At 45.6% G+C, this 14,642-nt stretch overlaps 1 protein-coding gene across 7 annotated transcripts in view; it reads left to right on the plus strand.

Annotated features, from left to right (window-relative positions):
- The window catches only part of MAP2K4 (mitogen-activated protein kinase kinase 4), a 190,776-nt gene extending 177,080 nt beyond the window's left edge, over positions 1 to 13,696 (plus strand). For all 7 annotated transcript variants that reach the window (XM_044982525.1, XM_044982528.1, XM_044982527.1 and 4 more), the window contains 4 exons: positions 4,401 to 4,478; positions 5,354 to 5,502; positions 9,267 to 9,312; positions 10,624 to 13,696. In XM_044982525.1, the coding sequence (XP_044838460.1) occupies positions 4,401 to 4,478; positions 5,354 to 5,502; positions 9,267 to 9,312; positions 10,624 to 10,737 (387 nt within the window). In that variant the 3' untranslated portion in view covers positions 10,738 to 13,696. The remainder of the gene's footprint in view (positions 1 to 4,400; positions 4,479 to 5,353; positions 5,503 to 9,266; positions 9,313 to 10,623) is intronic.
- The last annotated feature ends 946 nt before the right edge of the window (positions 13,697 to 14,642 follow it).

The following is a 14,642-nucleotide window of genomic DNA, read 5'->3' on the forward strand; positions in this document are numbered from 1 at the left end:
TGATGGACTTTGAAATTCTATCTGTAGAGAACTAAACCAACTAGAAAGATGCCTAGACTATGTCACTTTAGCAGAGCAATCCAAAGAACAAACATTATCTCTTCAGAGACTCTCTAAGTGATCTCTAGCTGCATCATTCTTTGTTACCAACTGGCACATATTCCTCCCCACGATGGCAAGAACCCACTTCACTGGAGCACAAGTGACTTCTGCAGCATGACTTGGAGATGTACCTTCGCTGGACATATGTAGGGCAGCTACATGAAGCTCTGCTCATACTTTGATGAAACTTTACACTGTATTCCAGATCTCTTTTGTAGCTGCAACTATGGGGACAGGAGTATTACAGATATCTGTACTATCTGCATCCTCGCACCCCCTTCTGTTTCACTATTGCCTTACCAATTGCCCACATGTAGAATACATATAGGGACCACGCATCTTGAAGAACCTCCATTTCTTCTTCAAGAGCTGGTCCCTATCTGTATTCTACTACCCACTCTCTTCTGCTGTGGACCATGATTGCATTTGCAGTAAGAGAAGGAACTGGAGAAGTGGCTGTCTGCACTGCCCCATATACCCTCGGGTTGGAGCACAAGGAGAACAACTTTGCATGCGCAGACCAATGGATACTACTTACTATAAATCTCCTTACTCAGGCACATGTGTGCATATGTATCCACGTGTGAATACACAGGGACTACACATTTTGAAGTATTTCCAGTTACAGGTAAGTAACCTCCATTTTTCTTTGCCACTTCACAGCACTGGTTCAGCCTGTCTGGCATCCTGTCTCCGTTTGTGGCCAATCCCTGATGCTTCTGAGAAAGGCATGATGAGAGCAATGTAGGCAATGCTGTTCTCTCCACAGTCCATGAAGGAAGGGGATGAGCAGGAGGACTCATTGATATACAGATTCCAAGGCCAGAAGGCACCACCATGACTACACAGGCCATAGTATTTCTTCTAGAAGCTGGATTAAAGCATATCATTTTTAATTTCAAGGTTGAATTTGCTGAAATTCCAGCAATTTGATATTGTTATGCCTTTTGTCGTCAAGACTGAAAAGCCCCCTGTTCTCAGATCTTTTTTCCATATGTCAGTACCTATACACAGTGATCAAGTCACCTTTCAGTTTTCTCTTTGATATGCTGAATAAGTAGAACTTTTTCTTAAGCCTCACATTGTAAGGCTTATGTGTTTTCCAGCTCCTCGGTCTTTTTTGTGGCCATCCTTTGAATTCTCTGCAGTATTTCCACATCCTTTTTGAAGTGCAAACAGCAGAAATAAGCACAGTATTCTTGCAGTGGACTTTCCAATGCTGTGTACACACTGAAGATTACTTCCCTATTTCTACTTGATATTCCAAGGATTGCATTAGCCCTGTTTGACACGGTATTGCACTTAGAGTTAATGTTGAGGCAATTATCTGATTTCTGAGGCACTGCTTTCCAAGACTGAATCAACCATCTTGTAGGTATAATCTGAATTCTTTGTGCTTGCTTTTGGCAGTATTAAAACTTTGTTTGTTTCTTTTTTGCATTGTAGCCATTTAACCAAGTGATTTACATCACTCTGTAACAACATCCCATTCTGCTGCCCCACCAATCTTCGTGTCGTCTGCAGACTTTACCTGCAAAGGTTTCATATCATCAGATCACTGATAAAAATACTAATATTGGACAAAACTGATCTCTGGGGGGGCCACATATGAAACAGCCCCCATTCATTGATATCTCCCCTTTAACTACATTCATAGAATATCAGGGTTGGAAGGGACCTCAGGAGGTCATCTAGTCCAACCCCCTGCTCAAAGCAGGACCAATCCCCAACTAAATCCTCAAATGGCCCCCTCAAGGATTGAACTCACAACCCTGGGTTTTTCTGAGATCTGTCAATGAGACAGCTGTTAATCCGTTTTATGTCTGCCCTGTTAGATACATACAATGCAAGTTTTTAATCAAAATGTCATGTGGTACTAAGTCAAATGGCTTGGCAAAATCCAAATATACTATATCAACACAGTTACCTTTTTCATCCAGACCTATAATCTTTATTGTTTTTAACCTTCTTATTTCATTGATTCCTTTGGCTTCCCATATCAGCTGCCTACATTTTTAACTTGTAACTTATATTCATTGCCATTTACTTCCCCTTCTTTCTGTCCTTTATGTATTAGTTTTGTTATATTTTATCGCTGCTTCCACACTTCCTTTTAACCAGGATAGCTCATTGCCCAGCATAACTGTTTTTTTTTATGTCTGTGTAATCATTACTTTTGGGGCATCCAGTAGGAGCACCTATCACAATGGGATCCTGGTCCATGATGGAGCCTCCTAGGTACTACGATAATACAAATAATAAGTCATAATAATAATGTCCTTGAAAAATAGCATGGTTTATATTTCTTGCTGCTAAATTACATTAAAATACAGGTTAAAAAGCACTCCATGGTTGTCTAGCATTATTCTTCCCTGTTAATTTTAAATAAAAAAAATAAAAAATAAATAATAAATTATTGCTTTAGTTGTCAGAGGAATGTCATGCAGTTTTGAATAGTGCATGAGATAATCTCTTTATGAAAACGTGGTCCACACTTTGAAAACATGCACATCCAAGTCTGTGCTGTTGACGTATGACTCTCCTGGGAATATTGGGTTCAGTGCAGGGCAACTTGTTACCAGAAAGACACTGACAAATAGATGGGAATTTAGAGGAGAACAGCAAAAGCAATGAGGGAGTTAGAAGGGCTGACTTGTTAGAAAGATAAAAAGAGCTTAATGTTGGTCCTTGACTGTTAAGAGGATGAAGAGGAATTTGGCTGCTGGGATGGGTTAATTCCTCTTGGCAAAGGCAGGATTGATCATGGCCCAGGATATTCTCTCCCTGCCTTTTTCTGTTCTCCATATGTTCACTGTTCCTGTTCACCTGGAACAGAATTGGGTAAAGAACCCAAACTAAACACAGATCTGAGCTCGCATTTCCAAATGAGTCACCTTCTCTGTAGGCCTTAGCAACAAGCTCAAAATGTCATCTCTTGCACCTCATTTTTTTCAGTGCTTGGAATATAACATCTGTGAGCACTGGGATTGATATAGGTAGTTTTGGTAGTTTTTCACATTTACTTGGAAGTGCATTTTCTCTCTTCAGTGTGTGTTAGTGCATCAGGCATGATTTCTGATTTCCAAAGGGAATTTTAAAAATAACAATGAAAACACTTTCAAACTAACCTTCCACCTTGGTTCTCTGCCTGACCAATCTGATTGATTGGCAGTGGGGATCGACGCGTGACAGGCGTGGCATTTCGCACAGTCTTCATCAGCAAACCTGTGAAAGCTTAATCCCCTAAGCACCATGAAGCCAATGGAAAGTTTCCCAGTGACTGCATGGTCTTTGGAACAGGCCCTTGGTGCCAAGATATGCCTCTAACTACAAGGAGAGCTTTGTAGGCCCCCTTCCACCACTGCGTACTGAGCTGTACACATCTCATTGGCTAACAGATTGGTTTTATCCCCTTTCTCTGATGTTTTAGTTCTGTAACTGATAAATAAGCATTGGATTGCAATTTTGAACTCAGTGTTGGCATGGGAGTAGCTTCTAGCTTTACCCTTGTAATAAAATCTGTGAGAGAGCCTACTTCTTTGGCATTTTACTAGCTCAGTAAAAGAAAATGCAGTCACAGTTTTCTCACCAGGGTGACCTGCAAAGGGGGAAGATGGGTTTGTGCCCGTTTCTCTTCTCTGTGGTATGTATTTCTACTGGAGTTTTACACATTCGGGTCCTGGCTACCCTGTTTTGGGATGTCAGCAGGACTAATAGCATCATGATCTCCCAAGCACCTGAAAGTGAGTTCTGAGCAACTGAGAGCAGAGGGATTTGTACTCAGACAATGTAAAAGCCTTTTTTTGGTTTGGCTTTTTGTTAACAGCCATTTAACAGCCCAACAGACAGCAGGGAGGAAACAATTGTGTGCAATGCGCGTTGCCTCCCCAACAGAGGGAGGAGCAGGTACTCATTTCAGTTCTCTCACTCTCCAAGGAGTCCTCCTGCAAACACAAGGAAGGCCAGACTTGATAGCGGGGAGAATTTCTGAGGTTATAAAACCTCAAATAGTAAAACAATAAAACCACTTAAAGGACACCTTTCTGCAAGCAAAGGGAGACCGAGCCCCATTGTATTTCCTTTGCAGGTCAGCTTGGAGTCTAGTCTTCAGTACAGTGGTCAGGACTATGTTCACTGAACTGTCCCTCCTGTGGGGCTGGATGTCTGCCTTAGAGAATTCTGCTAGGGGCACGTGGGGCTTTGTCCCTGGGTACCGAGATATCTTTTATGTTTGCAGAAGTGCACTCATTCCTTCCTGTGCTGCATACTGCTTGACTGTGGCTCCTCTTCTGTTTCAGCCTGAAAGGATAGACCCCAGTGCATCCAGGCAAGGCTATGATGTCCGCTCAGATGTCTGGAGCTTGGGAATTACGTTGGTATGTGAGTGCTTTAAACTATTCTGTGGGACAAGTCTTTCCTATTGGACAGCATTATAGGCTCACTTTAGAGAATATTAGTGTTGGCCAACTTTCTAAAGCAGGGGTGGCCAACCTGTGGCTCCGGAGCCACATACGGCTCTTCAGAAGTTAATATGCGGCTCCCTGTGTGAGCAGGGTCTGGGGGGACCATGCCCCTTTGCACTCCAAGATGGAAATAGACACCTCCCAGAAGTTAAATAATCAGTTAATTCCCTGTACTGGTGATGGCTTTCCTGAATCCTTAAAGTCCACACTTAGCTATGGAACAGGCATAACAACTTGCAGCATAAAGATAAGAGAGCATGAGGAAGGGCTTGGATCTTGAATGCTGTTTTCCCTTTGTGGCGTGCTAGAGGGTCGTGACATCGGGTCTGCCTGAATAACCCACATAGCAGCCCTGGCTTTGGGTGGACCTTTGTTACTCAGAAATTTTCAACCAGTTCTTGATCCCACCCACTGGCCCCTCTCTGGTTAACCACATTACTGCAGTGTCTGCATCAATGATCTTGGACAGCACTATTTCATTCCACAGGAGGGTGGAGCTGGTGACATAGGGAGTGAATAGTAAGAAGCAACCAGAATGTGCTGACCCTATCTGTAGAATGAGCTACTACTAACATGCTCTCTTCCCCCGCTCAGGTTGGGTAAAATGTCAGTGCAGCCAACTGTCTCTAGGACACTAAGAAGCTGGGGCTCATGTAAGGGAGGCTGTCTCACTCTCCCCCACCCTGTGCGTTCCTTGGGCATCTGGGGATGACATTTGCCTACCCTGTTTGAAGGAGCTCTTTGTGTTACTCGTACTAACCCAGCCTGCGCTGTTGCTGTTTCTGCAGTATGAGCTGGCCACAGGGCGATTCCCCTATCCCAAATGGAACAGTGTATTTGATCAGCTGACACAAGTAGTAAAAGGAGACCCGCCACAGCTGAGTAACTCAGAGGAGAGGGAATTCTCCCCAAGTTTCATCAACTTTGTCAACTTGTGGTAAGTGTTTCCTGCTTTAAAGGTTTGGAACATGTGAATGTTTTGCAGCTGGCTGAAATCGAGCTCCCAGCATTTTTTCAAATTGATTTAACTTATATGGAGTATTTTAGGTCTGCAAAATTAGAGTGACTCCAGGAGCTGTACAGTAAAACCAATGTGTAATATTGAATTAAGAACAAAAGATGAGCCAGCCTCATTATCCCTCCCCATGCCAAAGATGCTGGCAGTTGAACACATGCACCCCATGCTCTCTCAGCTTCATAAATCCCACTGCACCCAACATCCCCTCTTGCTTGGGTTGGGCCCTCCACATGGTTACAACTGGCTGCCTGCAGCGGAACACACAGCAGAGATAGGCAAGGGCTAGAAAAGCGCAGCCCTGTGAGCAGGGGAGTGATTGCAGCCCCTGCCGCAGCCTGTGTGTCATGCACTAGCTGTCTCTGTGTCCTTAACACAGGCATTTGTCCTGCTCTGACCAGTGCTGGTCACCTGCTCTAGAGGGTCCAGGTGAGGCTCTCAAGCTCCTCCTGTAAGTCCTGTTCTGTAAGCTGACATGGCAGGCTGGGCCTCTGCTAGGGCTCCGGGTTCACAGCAAACCTCAGGCAACCCACAAGAAAATCCCCTCTGACCTCGGCTATGCTGCATAAGGAGACACTGTCTGTATTGCTGCATTTACCACCTTAGGGCAAAGAAGAAATGTGTGGGGGAGTGTCCACAGCAGCCTTTAAACAATCCATTAACTCAGGCCCAGAAGACTAGTGTAGACAGTGCCCCGTGGGGGTCTCCCCACTCCTCGTCCCCAGAGCTCTGTCTTCAGCCCCCTGGGTCTTGTTGAGTTTCCCTCCCAGACTCGCTCCCATGCTCTGTTGTGGGAATTCCTTTGCTTGTTGAGGATTTTGCTGCCACCTGCTGGTCCCTTGCGTGACTGTGCCAGTTTCAGTTGTTGGCGATTGGAGGGTCCGTGTGGGGTGGGACGTCTGTTCTCTCAGATCCACTCTGCCAATGAGGTGACCCTGGTGCTCCCAGCATGGTCCTGGTGGACACTGTGTATGTACAGACTGGGGGTTGGTTGCAGCACCTCCCAGCCAGCCATGGAGCAGGTTCTCCAGGGCCAGGGGTTGTGGATTTGGCAGCTCTTTTTTCACACACATTTCTGCAGGCCCCATTTGCCCCCGCTGTGGCAGGGTGAGTGTTTAGTGCTGCTGCTCTGTAGTGTCTCTTTGCAGGGCTTAGTGGCATCTTTCTAGCCCTTTGGGCATGTGTGGGTTAAGAATGGTGCCCGAGGTGGCCTGCCCAATATGCCTCCTGAAGAAATGGCTCTTGTGCCCAGCTGCCCTTTGTGGCACATAGAAACGGATGCCCTGCCTTTATTTCAGCTGAGCATGCTCTGTTGGGGCTCTGGACATGGCGCAGGGGCTCTGTGTGTTGCGTTCTCACATCACACACATGGGCAAATTCTGCCCCAGCATCCCTGGCCCTGGACGCTCCCCTGGCAGTGGAGCTGGCAGACACCTCTTGTGCAGCTTGGAGCCCAGCTGTGCAGTGTCTCCCTGGGTGCCAGCAGGCAGGGGCAAATGGGGATGGGGGAAGCAAGCCATGGTGGCATTAGAGGATCTGCTCCTGTGCCCTTTGGCTCCCTCTCCCCTCCTGCCAGCCTGGGAGACAGCATTAGGAGAAGCTTGAATAGGAGGCAGGGTGTCCCTCCCCACAAACCCTGCAGCTTCCAATGGCTGCAGTTTCTCTCTTTCAGGAATAGGAGGTTGGAAGGGAGGGGCAGGAGGCTGTGGCGGAAGGTGTTTGGGGTGAATCAATCAGTAGGGTCGGGTGCAGCTGGGGATCTCAAGGAACATGGTGGGTACATCCTCCTGCCCTGTGTCGGAGGGAGGATGCTGTGGGCCAGACGTAGTCTGTCTGACTGCGGTGGAGGAGGACAGGAGATGCAAATTCATGGAGGATAGATCCAACAGTGGCTATTAGCTAAGATGGTCGGGGACACAACCCCATGCTCTGGGTGCCCCTAAACCTTGGACTGCCAGAAGCTGGGACTGGATGACATGGGATGGATCACAATTGCCCTGTTCTGTTTGTTCCCTCTGAAGCGTCCGGCATTGTCCACTGTCAGAAGACAGGATCCTAGAGGGACCATTGGCCTGACCCAGTATGGCTGTTCTTATGTCCCTGAGCCTTTGGGCAGAGCTGTCTCCTCCGATGTGGTGTGTGCAGCTGATGGGGCTGGGCACAAATAACCAGCGGTACTAACACACTGCTGCTCCCTTTGGGAGGGAGCACATCAGAGCTACAGGAGCCCGCAGCATCACAGCCCGTGCAGCTCCCCATGCCATCGCCTGTGCCCAGCCTGGGTACACAGGCTGGAGGAGTGGATATGGTCCAAAATGCATCAACCCTACCCAGCCCAGGACATGTGCCTCCTTTCTTTGAGGCCTTCGTCCTTCCTCCCTCCACTTGTGTGTTTGTTTATTTTTAAACCAAGGAAATTTAATTGTAAAATAAAATAGTGATTGTAGGGCAGAGCCTCTGCACAGTGCACCCGGCCGGGGACAGAGTCCCGTGGTGCTGAGTAGTCTGTAGCACGCACCAGGGGAAAAATGCACTGTGCAAAGCTGAGAACCCACAGCTGGTTGGTCTTTCTTATCTGGCCTGGTTAGTCACTGCCTATGTTCTTCTTGTGCTTTGACTACATCCTCTCACAGTGACCTTACAGCCCTGGCCTCTGCCTGTCCACAGGCACACCCAGCCTGCCCAGGGACAGCAGATGCTGCTTCCTGCCATTGTGCCCCACCCCTGCCCCAATGGGGGAGATGATCGCTCTGGGCAGTCCGTCCTTCAGTGTGCTGGGGTCTAGGAGGTGGACAGAGGTGATCTAGGAACTTTGTCGAGTTCACTGGTCAGCCTCCAGATAGCTCTTGGAGAGCAATAACGTTGGGCCACATTGGCACCCCTGGCCCGGTTAATAAGTCTTTACACCATCGACAGCCTCTGGAGCTGCCCTGAGCCCTAGTCTGGGGGATGGGGGTAGTTGCTATAAAGTGTAACGAGGCTGTGTCCCTAGCAAGTGCAGGGTTCATTGTCCTCTGACTAGCTGCTGAGGCTCTGGCTCTGTGCATATACTGACCCTCCCAGCCTGCAGGATCCATGGAACCGCCTTGTGTGGGCAACTGGAGCAGCTCACTGACCTCATATTTGTGTCTGGGATAAGCCTCTGCAATAGGAGCCTAAGTGTCTCCCTACAGTTAGTCCAGTGGAGGTTGTGGCAGAGCTGCCCTGGTTTCACTCTGGGATTAACTGCTCACATAGCCCTGGTCTACACTATAAATGTATGTTGGTATAACTACGTGGCTTGGGTGTGGATAAGGAATACCAACCGAATCCCTGGTGTAGACAGCTCTATGTCGCTTCTCCCATCAACACAGCTCCCAACACAGTTCTCCCATTGGTGTAGGTAGCATCTTCACTAAGCGCTACAGTGGCGCAGCTGCACCGGTGCAGTGCTTTAAGTGTGGACAAGCCCTGACTACATGCTTCTCCCACTGTGGAAAAGAGGCAAGTTCAAGCGTAGGGGCAAATTCTTAGACTCTGGACACTAGTCTGGTGGTGAGTGGGGCTGTCAGCATAGCTAGCCAGGTCACGGGCCCAGGATCTACGCAATGGGTTCAGTTTTGTGTCCCATACACAGCTAATGTTTAATCTCTTTGGCACATGTTTACAAATCCGCCTTTTCCTAATCCCTTTTCTGATCTTTTTAGCCTTACAAAGGACGAATCCAAAAGGCCAAAGTATAAAGAGCTTCTGGTGAGTGTGGAGGTGTTGGAGTGGGCGGGCTGAATGGAGGGAATGATTGCAATTGTTCTGTATTGGCTGATGTCAAACAGTGGGGTCAAGGCTACACATTTATGTATGAAAATGCTGTTTTCTTGGGTGATCAGTACAGTGTGGGCTCTACACTCGCAGGGAGCTATCTCCTTAAATGCCATTATCCTTCCTTCTGCGTCGATCACGAGCAGCTACAGGGATTTCATCCTCTCACATCTGAAGCACAAGATGGCTTCCAGGTGGCATGTCCACCCAGGACTTGGCATCCTGTGGCAAAAAATCCCCTGCACCCCGGGCACTGCCAGAGCGTCAGTTTTTCTGTAAAGAAGCATGGATCCCAAGGCCCTGGCTCAGAAAGGTATTTAAGCACGTGCCTAACTTTAGCCAATTGTAATTAAAGTCAGTAAGAAGCCCCCCTCTAGGCTCGTGCTTACATACCCTGGTGAATCAGGGCCTAAATTCTGAATAAATCCATAAATAAATCCACTTAAGTGCCAAGTTAAAAAGTCCCTAGAGTATGGCTTGTGCTCCCCCTGGTGGCTATGCAGCAGCAGTTCACTAACCTGCCAGACCTAGGGGGTTCAGTTTCCCCAGGATTAGGTATTACAGTAGAAACTCAGAGTTACAAACACCAGATTTATGAACTGACTAGTCAACCACACACCTCATTTGGATCTGAAAGTACGCAATCAGGCAGCAGCCCAGACCAAAAAAAAAAAAAAGGCGTACAGTACTGTGTTCAATGTAAACTTCTAAAACGATAAAGGAAAAGTTGAAAAAAAAATTGACAAGGTAAGAAAACTTTCTGTTTCACTTAAATTAAGATGGTTAAAAGCAGCATTTTTCTTCTGCATAGTAAAGTTCCAAAGCTTATTAAGTCAACGTTCAGTTGTAAATTTTTAAAAGAACCATAACGTTTTGTTCAGGGTTATGCAGAACCTCCATTCCTGAGGTGTAGGGAGCTCTGAGATTCTACTGTATTATTATTATTATTGTTATTATTCCCACTTCATTACTCCTGAGTCAGGATTTCCTGTCCCCTGGCAACATCCCATTGTAAGTTACCCCGGAAACATATTGTAATTAATGATATTGTGGGTTTAAGAAATGGAGTTCCCTTCCTTTAAATGCCATCAGAGCAGGCTGTACCTGGAGTCCTGTGATGTAACCACCCAGCCCCCACTGTATCTGGGAGCAGGGGAATCCCTTTGCTGTATCAGTTTCTACTGGGGCCTCATTTTTTTGTCACAAAAATGAAACTAACTTTATTGTTCCCGTTTTGGCTCCCAGAAACATCCCTTCATTCTGATGTACGAAGAGCGCACGGTGGATGTGGCATGCTACGTCTGCAAAATCCTGGATCAGATGCCAACAACTCCCAGCTCTCCGATGTATGTCGATTGACACTGCTGCTTCATCCAACTCTAGAGAAAGGGCTGAGAGAAAACAAGCTGTAAAGAATTTTCATCACATATTGCAGTGTTTTTAATGCTCGCCCAGACACCATGTGCAATAATATTGGTGTTATTTCCATCCTGTCTGTATACTATTGTCACATATAAAGTGCATCCCTGTAATACCTGATCACACAGTGTTAGTGTTGGTCAAAGAGAGACCTCGTCTTGCTCTTTTGTGGACATATTCATGAAATGTGGAAATAAGTACATTTATTTGTTGACCGTGATTGGATAGCACCTAAAATTCATTTCTAGACTCAAAACGTGGAGACTTCTCAGCGGCTACTGGAAAGATTTTTCTCTCAAACTCTTCCAATTATTGTTTCAAGTAATAATAATAATAATAAAAAAAGTTAGGCTTTGTTTGTCTGAACATAATGAGACTTTGCCTGGAGGAAGAAGAACTTGCATAACCAAGATACTTTGCCTCCTGGAGTTGGAAAGGCAAAGGAGGATTTTATTCTTCACAAAGTGCAATAGATTTACTGTTATGAAATTCTGTTGCTTTACAGTCGTAGTGTATTTCCTGGGGACAGTGCTCAGCTGAACTTCCTGTTAAAGAGAGATCATGTTAAATATAGTGAATATGTCTTTACCAAAAATATGTTGCATTGAAAGAGGCTAACATTAAAATATTCAGAGATTAGACATAATGTATTCTTCTCTCCTTTACCAAGCCAGCCACTCTTCATTATAACTAGGTGTCCTGTAAATTGTTACCTGCTAAGATAAGACCTTTGACCTGAAAAATTATTAAACTACTCGACTGAATTTAACCCGTTTGTGACCTGATTTATAGCTGCACGATGCTCACTAGCTGGCTTTGCTTTTACTCCAAAAAGTGCAGTGTATAGACTCTACAGCTGGTTTTGATAAGCCAAAATTTAATCAGTCTCGTGATTATTCAGTAAATATTTATAATTCCTCTCCTGTTCCAAACCCATAATCTAGCACCTTTTCACAGACCACCAGGCACTCCTTCTTCTCAGTCTAGTATCTGTCACAAGACCAAATCTCTATGGCTTTGCTTCCAGCCACCTGTATCCAGGACTAGGATTCAGAGCCCTTCTTCTCCAACTTGGCTGTGGCTATTACGCATAGTGCTGCAAATAGTATATTCTGGTTAGTTTGTCTGATATTTCATTCATTTTTTCCTGTGTAAGTTCAACCTCTTCTGTGATTCTGAGTGGCCCTAATTATTGTATGCAGGTCTGAATTGCACTTGAATTGTTCAGTGCACGCTGGAGGTCTGGGGACCCTGGAAATCAGCCTGGGCTTTTAGCATCCAAGATGTGCTGTTCTGGCCAACAGTTAAACTCTAGAACTGGTCAGAATTTTTGAAATTTGGTCTCTTTTTTAAAAATGACAAATTTAATGAAAACATTTAGATTTTTTCAAAATGTTTCATTTTTCAGAAATCGATCGATTGTAAATGACAAACTAGTGCCTGTGGCTGGGCCTGGAAAAGAGATCCCAGTTTTCATTTTGTAATTTTCAGTTGGTTGGCCTCGCCACTTAGTGGGGTTTTCTCAAAATCAGAATGTTCCATTTTCATAAACAGTTCTTGGAAAATTTGGAAAACAAAACCTGGAGGGTTAGAAACCTAATGGGAAAAGCTGCCGCATTGCCGGAATTCTTGTGGAATGTTTCCTCACTTTTCAACCAGCTCTACCAAACACAGAGGCTATGTCAAGACAGCTGCAAAACAGCCCCCAGCCCCTATGCCCTCCATGTATTCTCAGCTGAGAAAGGGCAGAGCGAAGTCTGTGACCAAACAGGAGCACTATACTATTGCCCTTGACTCACAGCACTTCTCCAGATTTTTCAGTGATGTCTTGGTGTGTGGCCTTGAGGCATGGCTCTGTTCCTAGCTTGCCCATGTTAGCTGTCCTGAGCAATTGCTTTTGGATACTGCCGAGTGTTCACAGCCAGACATGTTGTGCCTGCTTCTCTAGGGCACTGAGTGTTTTCAACTTCTACTGAAGTATATATGAAATCAGGGTTCTGAGCCCCTCACAGGCTCCGGCCCATTGTGTATTGTATTCCTGAAGCCCCTGTCTGTCAGGTGTGGCCATAACATCATGTGGGGGCGAAAGCTTTGCCTGTCTATGCTGGCAAAGACAAAACCAAATTCTCTTAACCAATGAATCGGTTCCCTACACCTCAATTAATCAGATAAGACTAACTCAAAAGTATTAGCCATGTAAAATACCAAGAGAGCAAAACATACTATCATCTAATCCTGTCCTGGCAGCACTACGGTAACAAATTTCCCCCTGGACCCTCACACTGGGAAATTTCCACCCGCTCACTTGGCAAATCACAGTATCCGTAGCCATCCCCTGCAAGCACGTGTCGCCTTGCTCCCTACCCCAAACCCAACCCACCATCGTTAGCAGTATCGCCAAGTTTCCATTCAGTCGATGGGAAATGGAGATTAGATGCTTTGAATTCCCAGTGTCAAAGCCAGGTTCCAAATGTGCAGTGGCATGGATGGCTGTACAGAAAGGCAAATCTAGTGTATTAATCATAGGTTGTTATAAACTATTAAGGGTGCAGCATTTATTACAATGTATCTTTATTTTTTAAAAAGAGGTGTATAGTGTTCAGAAGCTGTGAAAATAGTGTAAGAACTGTACATTGTGAGCGCTGGTTATTTTTCTTGTACCATAGACAAATGTATAAAAATGATCACGAAGCTGATGTGCAGGGATGTTGCCTTATTGTCTGTACAATGGAGCTTGGTAACATAAATTGCTTCAGAGAGCTCCAGAATATTTTCTCCTATATTCTGGTTTGACTTCCTCCTCTATTTAAGATATTATACATGGAATCAGAGTGTCTATGTAATAGTTCTATCCTTTTGCCTGCAGGTCAGTTGTAATAAAACTAGGATGCGACTGTGACCTTGTTATTTTTATTTTATAAGGTCAGAGACACAATGGGAAGATCCAGTAAATGCTGTTGAAATACACAACCTCCATCCCCTTCAGACAGCTGTATTCTGGGGACATCGACCCACTTACGATGCAGCCTCTGTTTCTAAATCTGTTGTCAAATAAAAATCAAGTGTCCAAGGGCTCCCCTGCTCTCTCTTCTTTCACCGATTGCGGCGGCAGGAGCTCAGCTGCTCTGGCAGTTGCTGTGTGCTGTCAGCTGCTGCTCTAAGGTTTTGGGGGAGCAAACTAGACAGTTGTCCCTATTTGCTGCCCCACAAACCATTTTGCTGTCTTAAGGCACTGCATGCCTTGGATCAAGCTATTAGCCAATATTTGGGGCCTTGCCAGGTTCTTTCTGTTTGGAGCAGAGGTTGGTAATATGAGTCAGGTCTATTCTTTGGTGCAGTCCTGTGCAAAGAATGTATGGAAAGTCCTGTTTCCCTGAATGCTGTAGGAACAAACAATAGCAGGCAGTTTCCTTGCTCAGACATCCCCAAGCTGCCTTTCCAGCACATTCCATGACCCAGAAGCGCTGCTTGTTTCTCAGTGTCTGCTCGCTGTGTCCTGGCTTTCCCTTTCACACACAGTTTGCCCAACATTCCTTTAGCTTCTGCATTTGCACCAGTCTTTTTCTCCTTGCATTAATTCTTGCTCAGGCCTTGTCATGTGGCCCAGTGCCTTGGGTGGTGTCTCCTGTTATTGTTATTTTTCAGCTATTGTTACGTAAAAGAGGCTTAATGGCTCTTTCCATTTAGCCATAATGAAGGGTGCATAGCACATCCATTGGGGATTAGCCATATTTTTACTTAGCTATCCATCCAGAAACAAGAGATTCTTACACTTCTTGGTGGGCCTGTGTACTTCCAGTGCAAGGTACTTTCCTTTGGACTTTCAGTGGCCATAAGGGTCTTTG

Source organism: Mauremys mutica, chromosome 12 (assembly GCF_020497125.1).
Source record: "Mauremys mutica isolate MM-2020 ecotype Southern chromosome 12, ASM2049712v1, whole genome shotgun sequence".
NCBI lineage: Eukaryota > Metazoa > Chordata > Testudines > Geoemydidae > Mauremys > Mauremys mutica.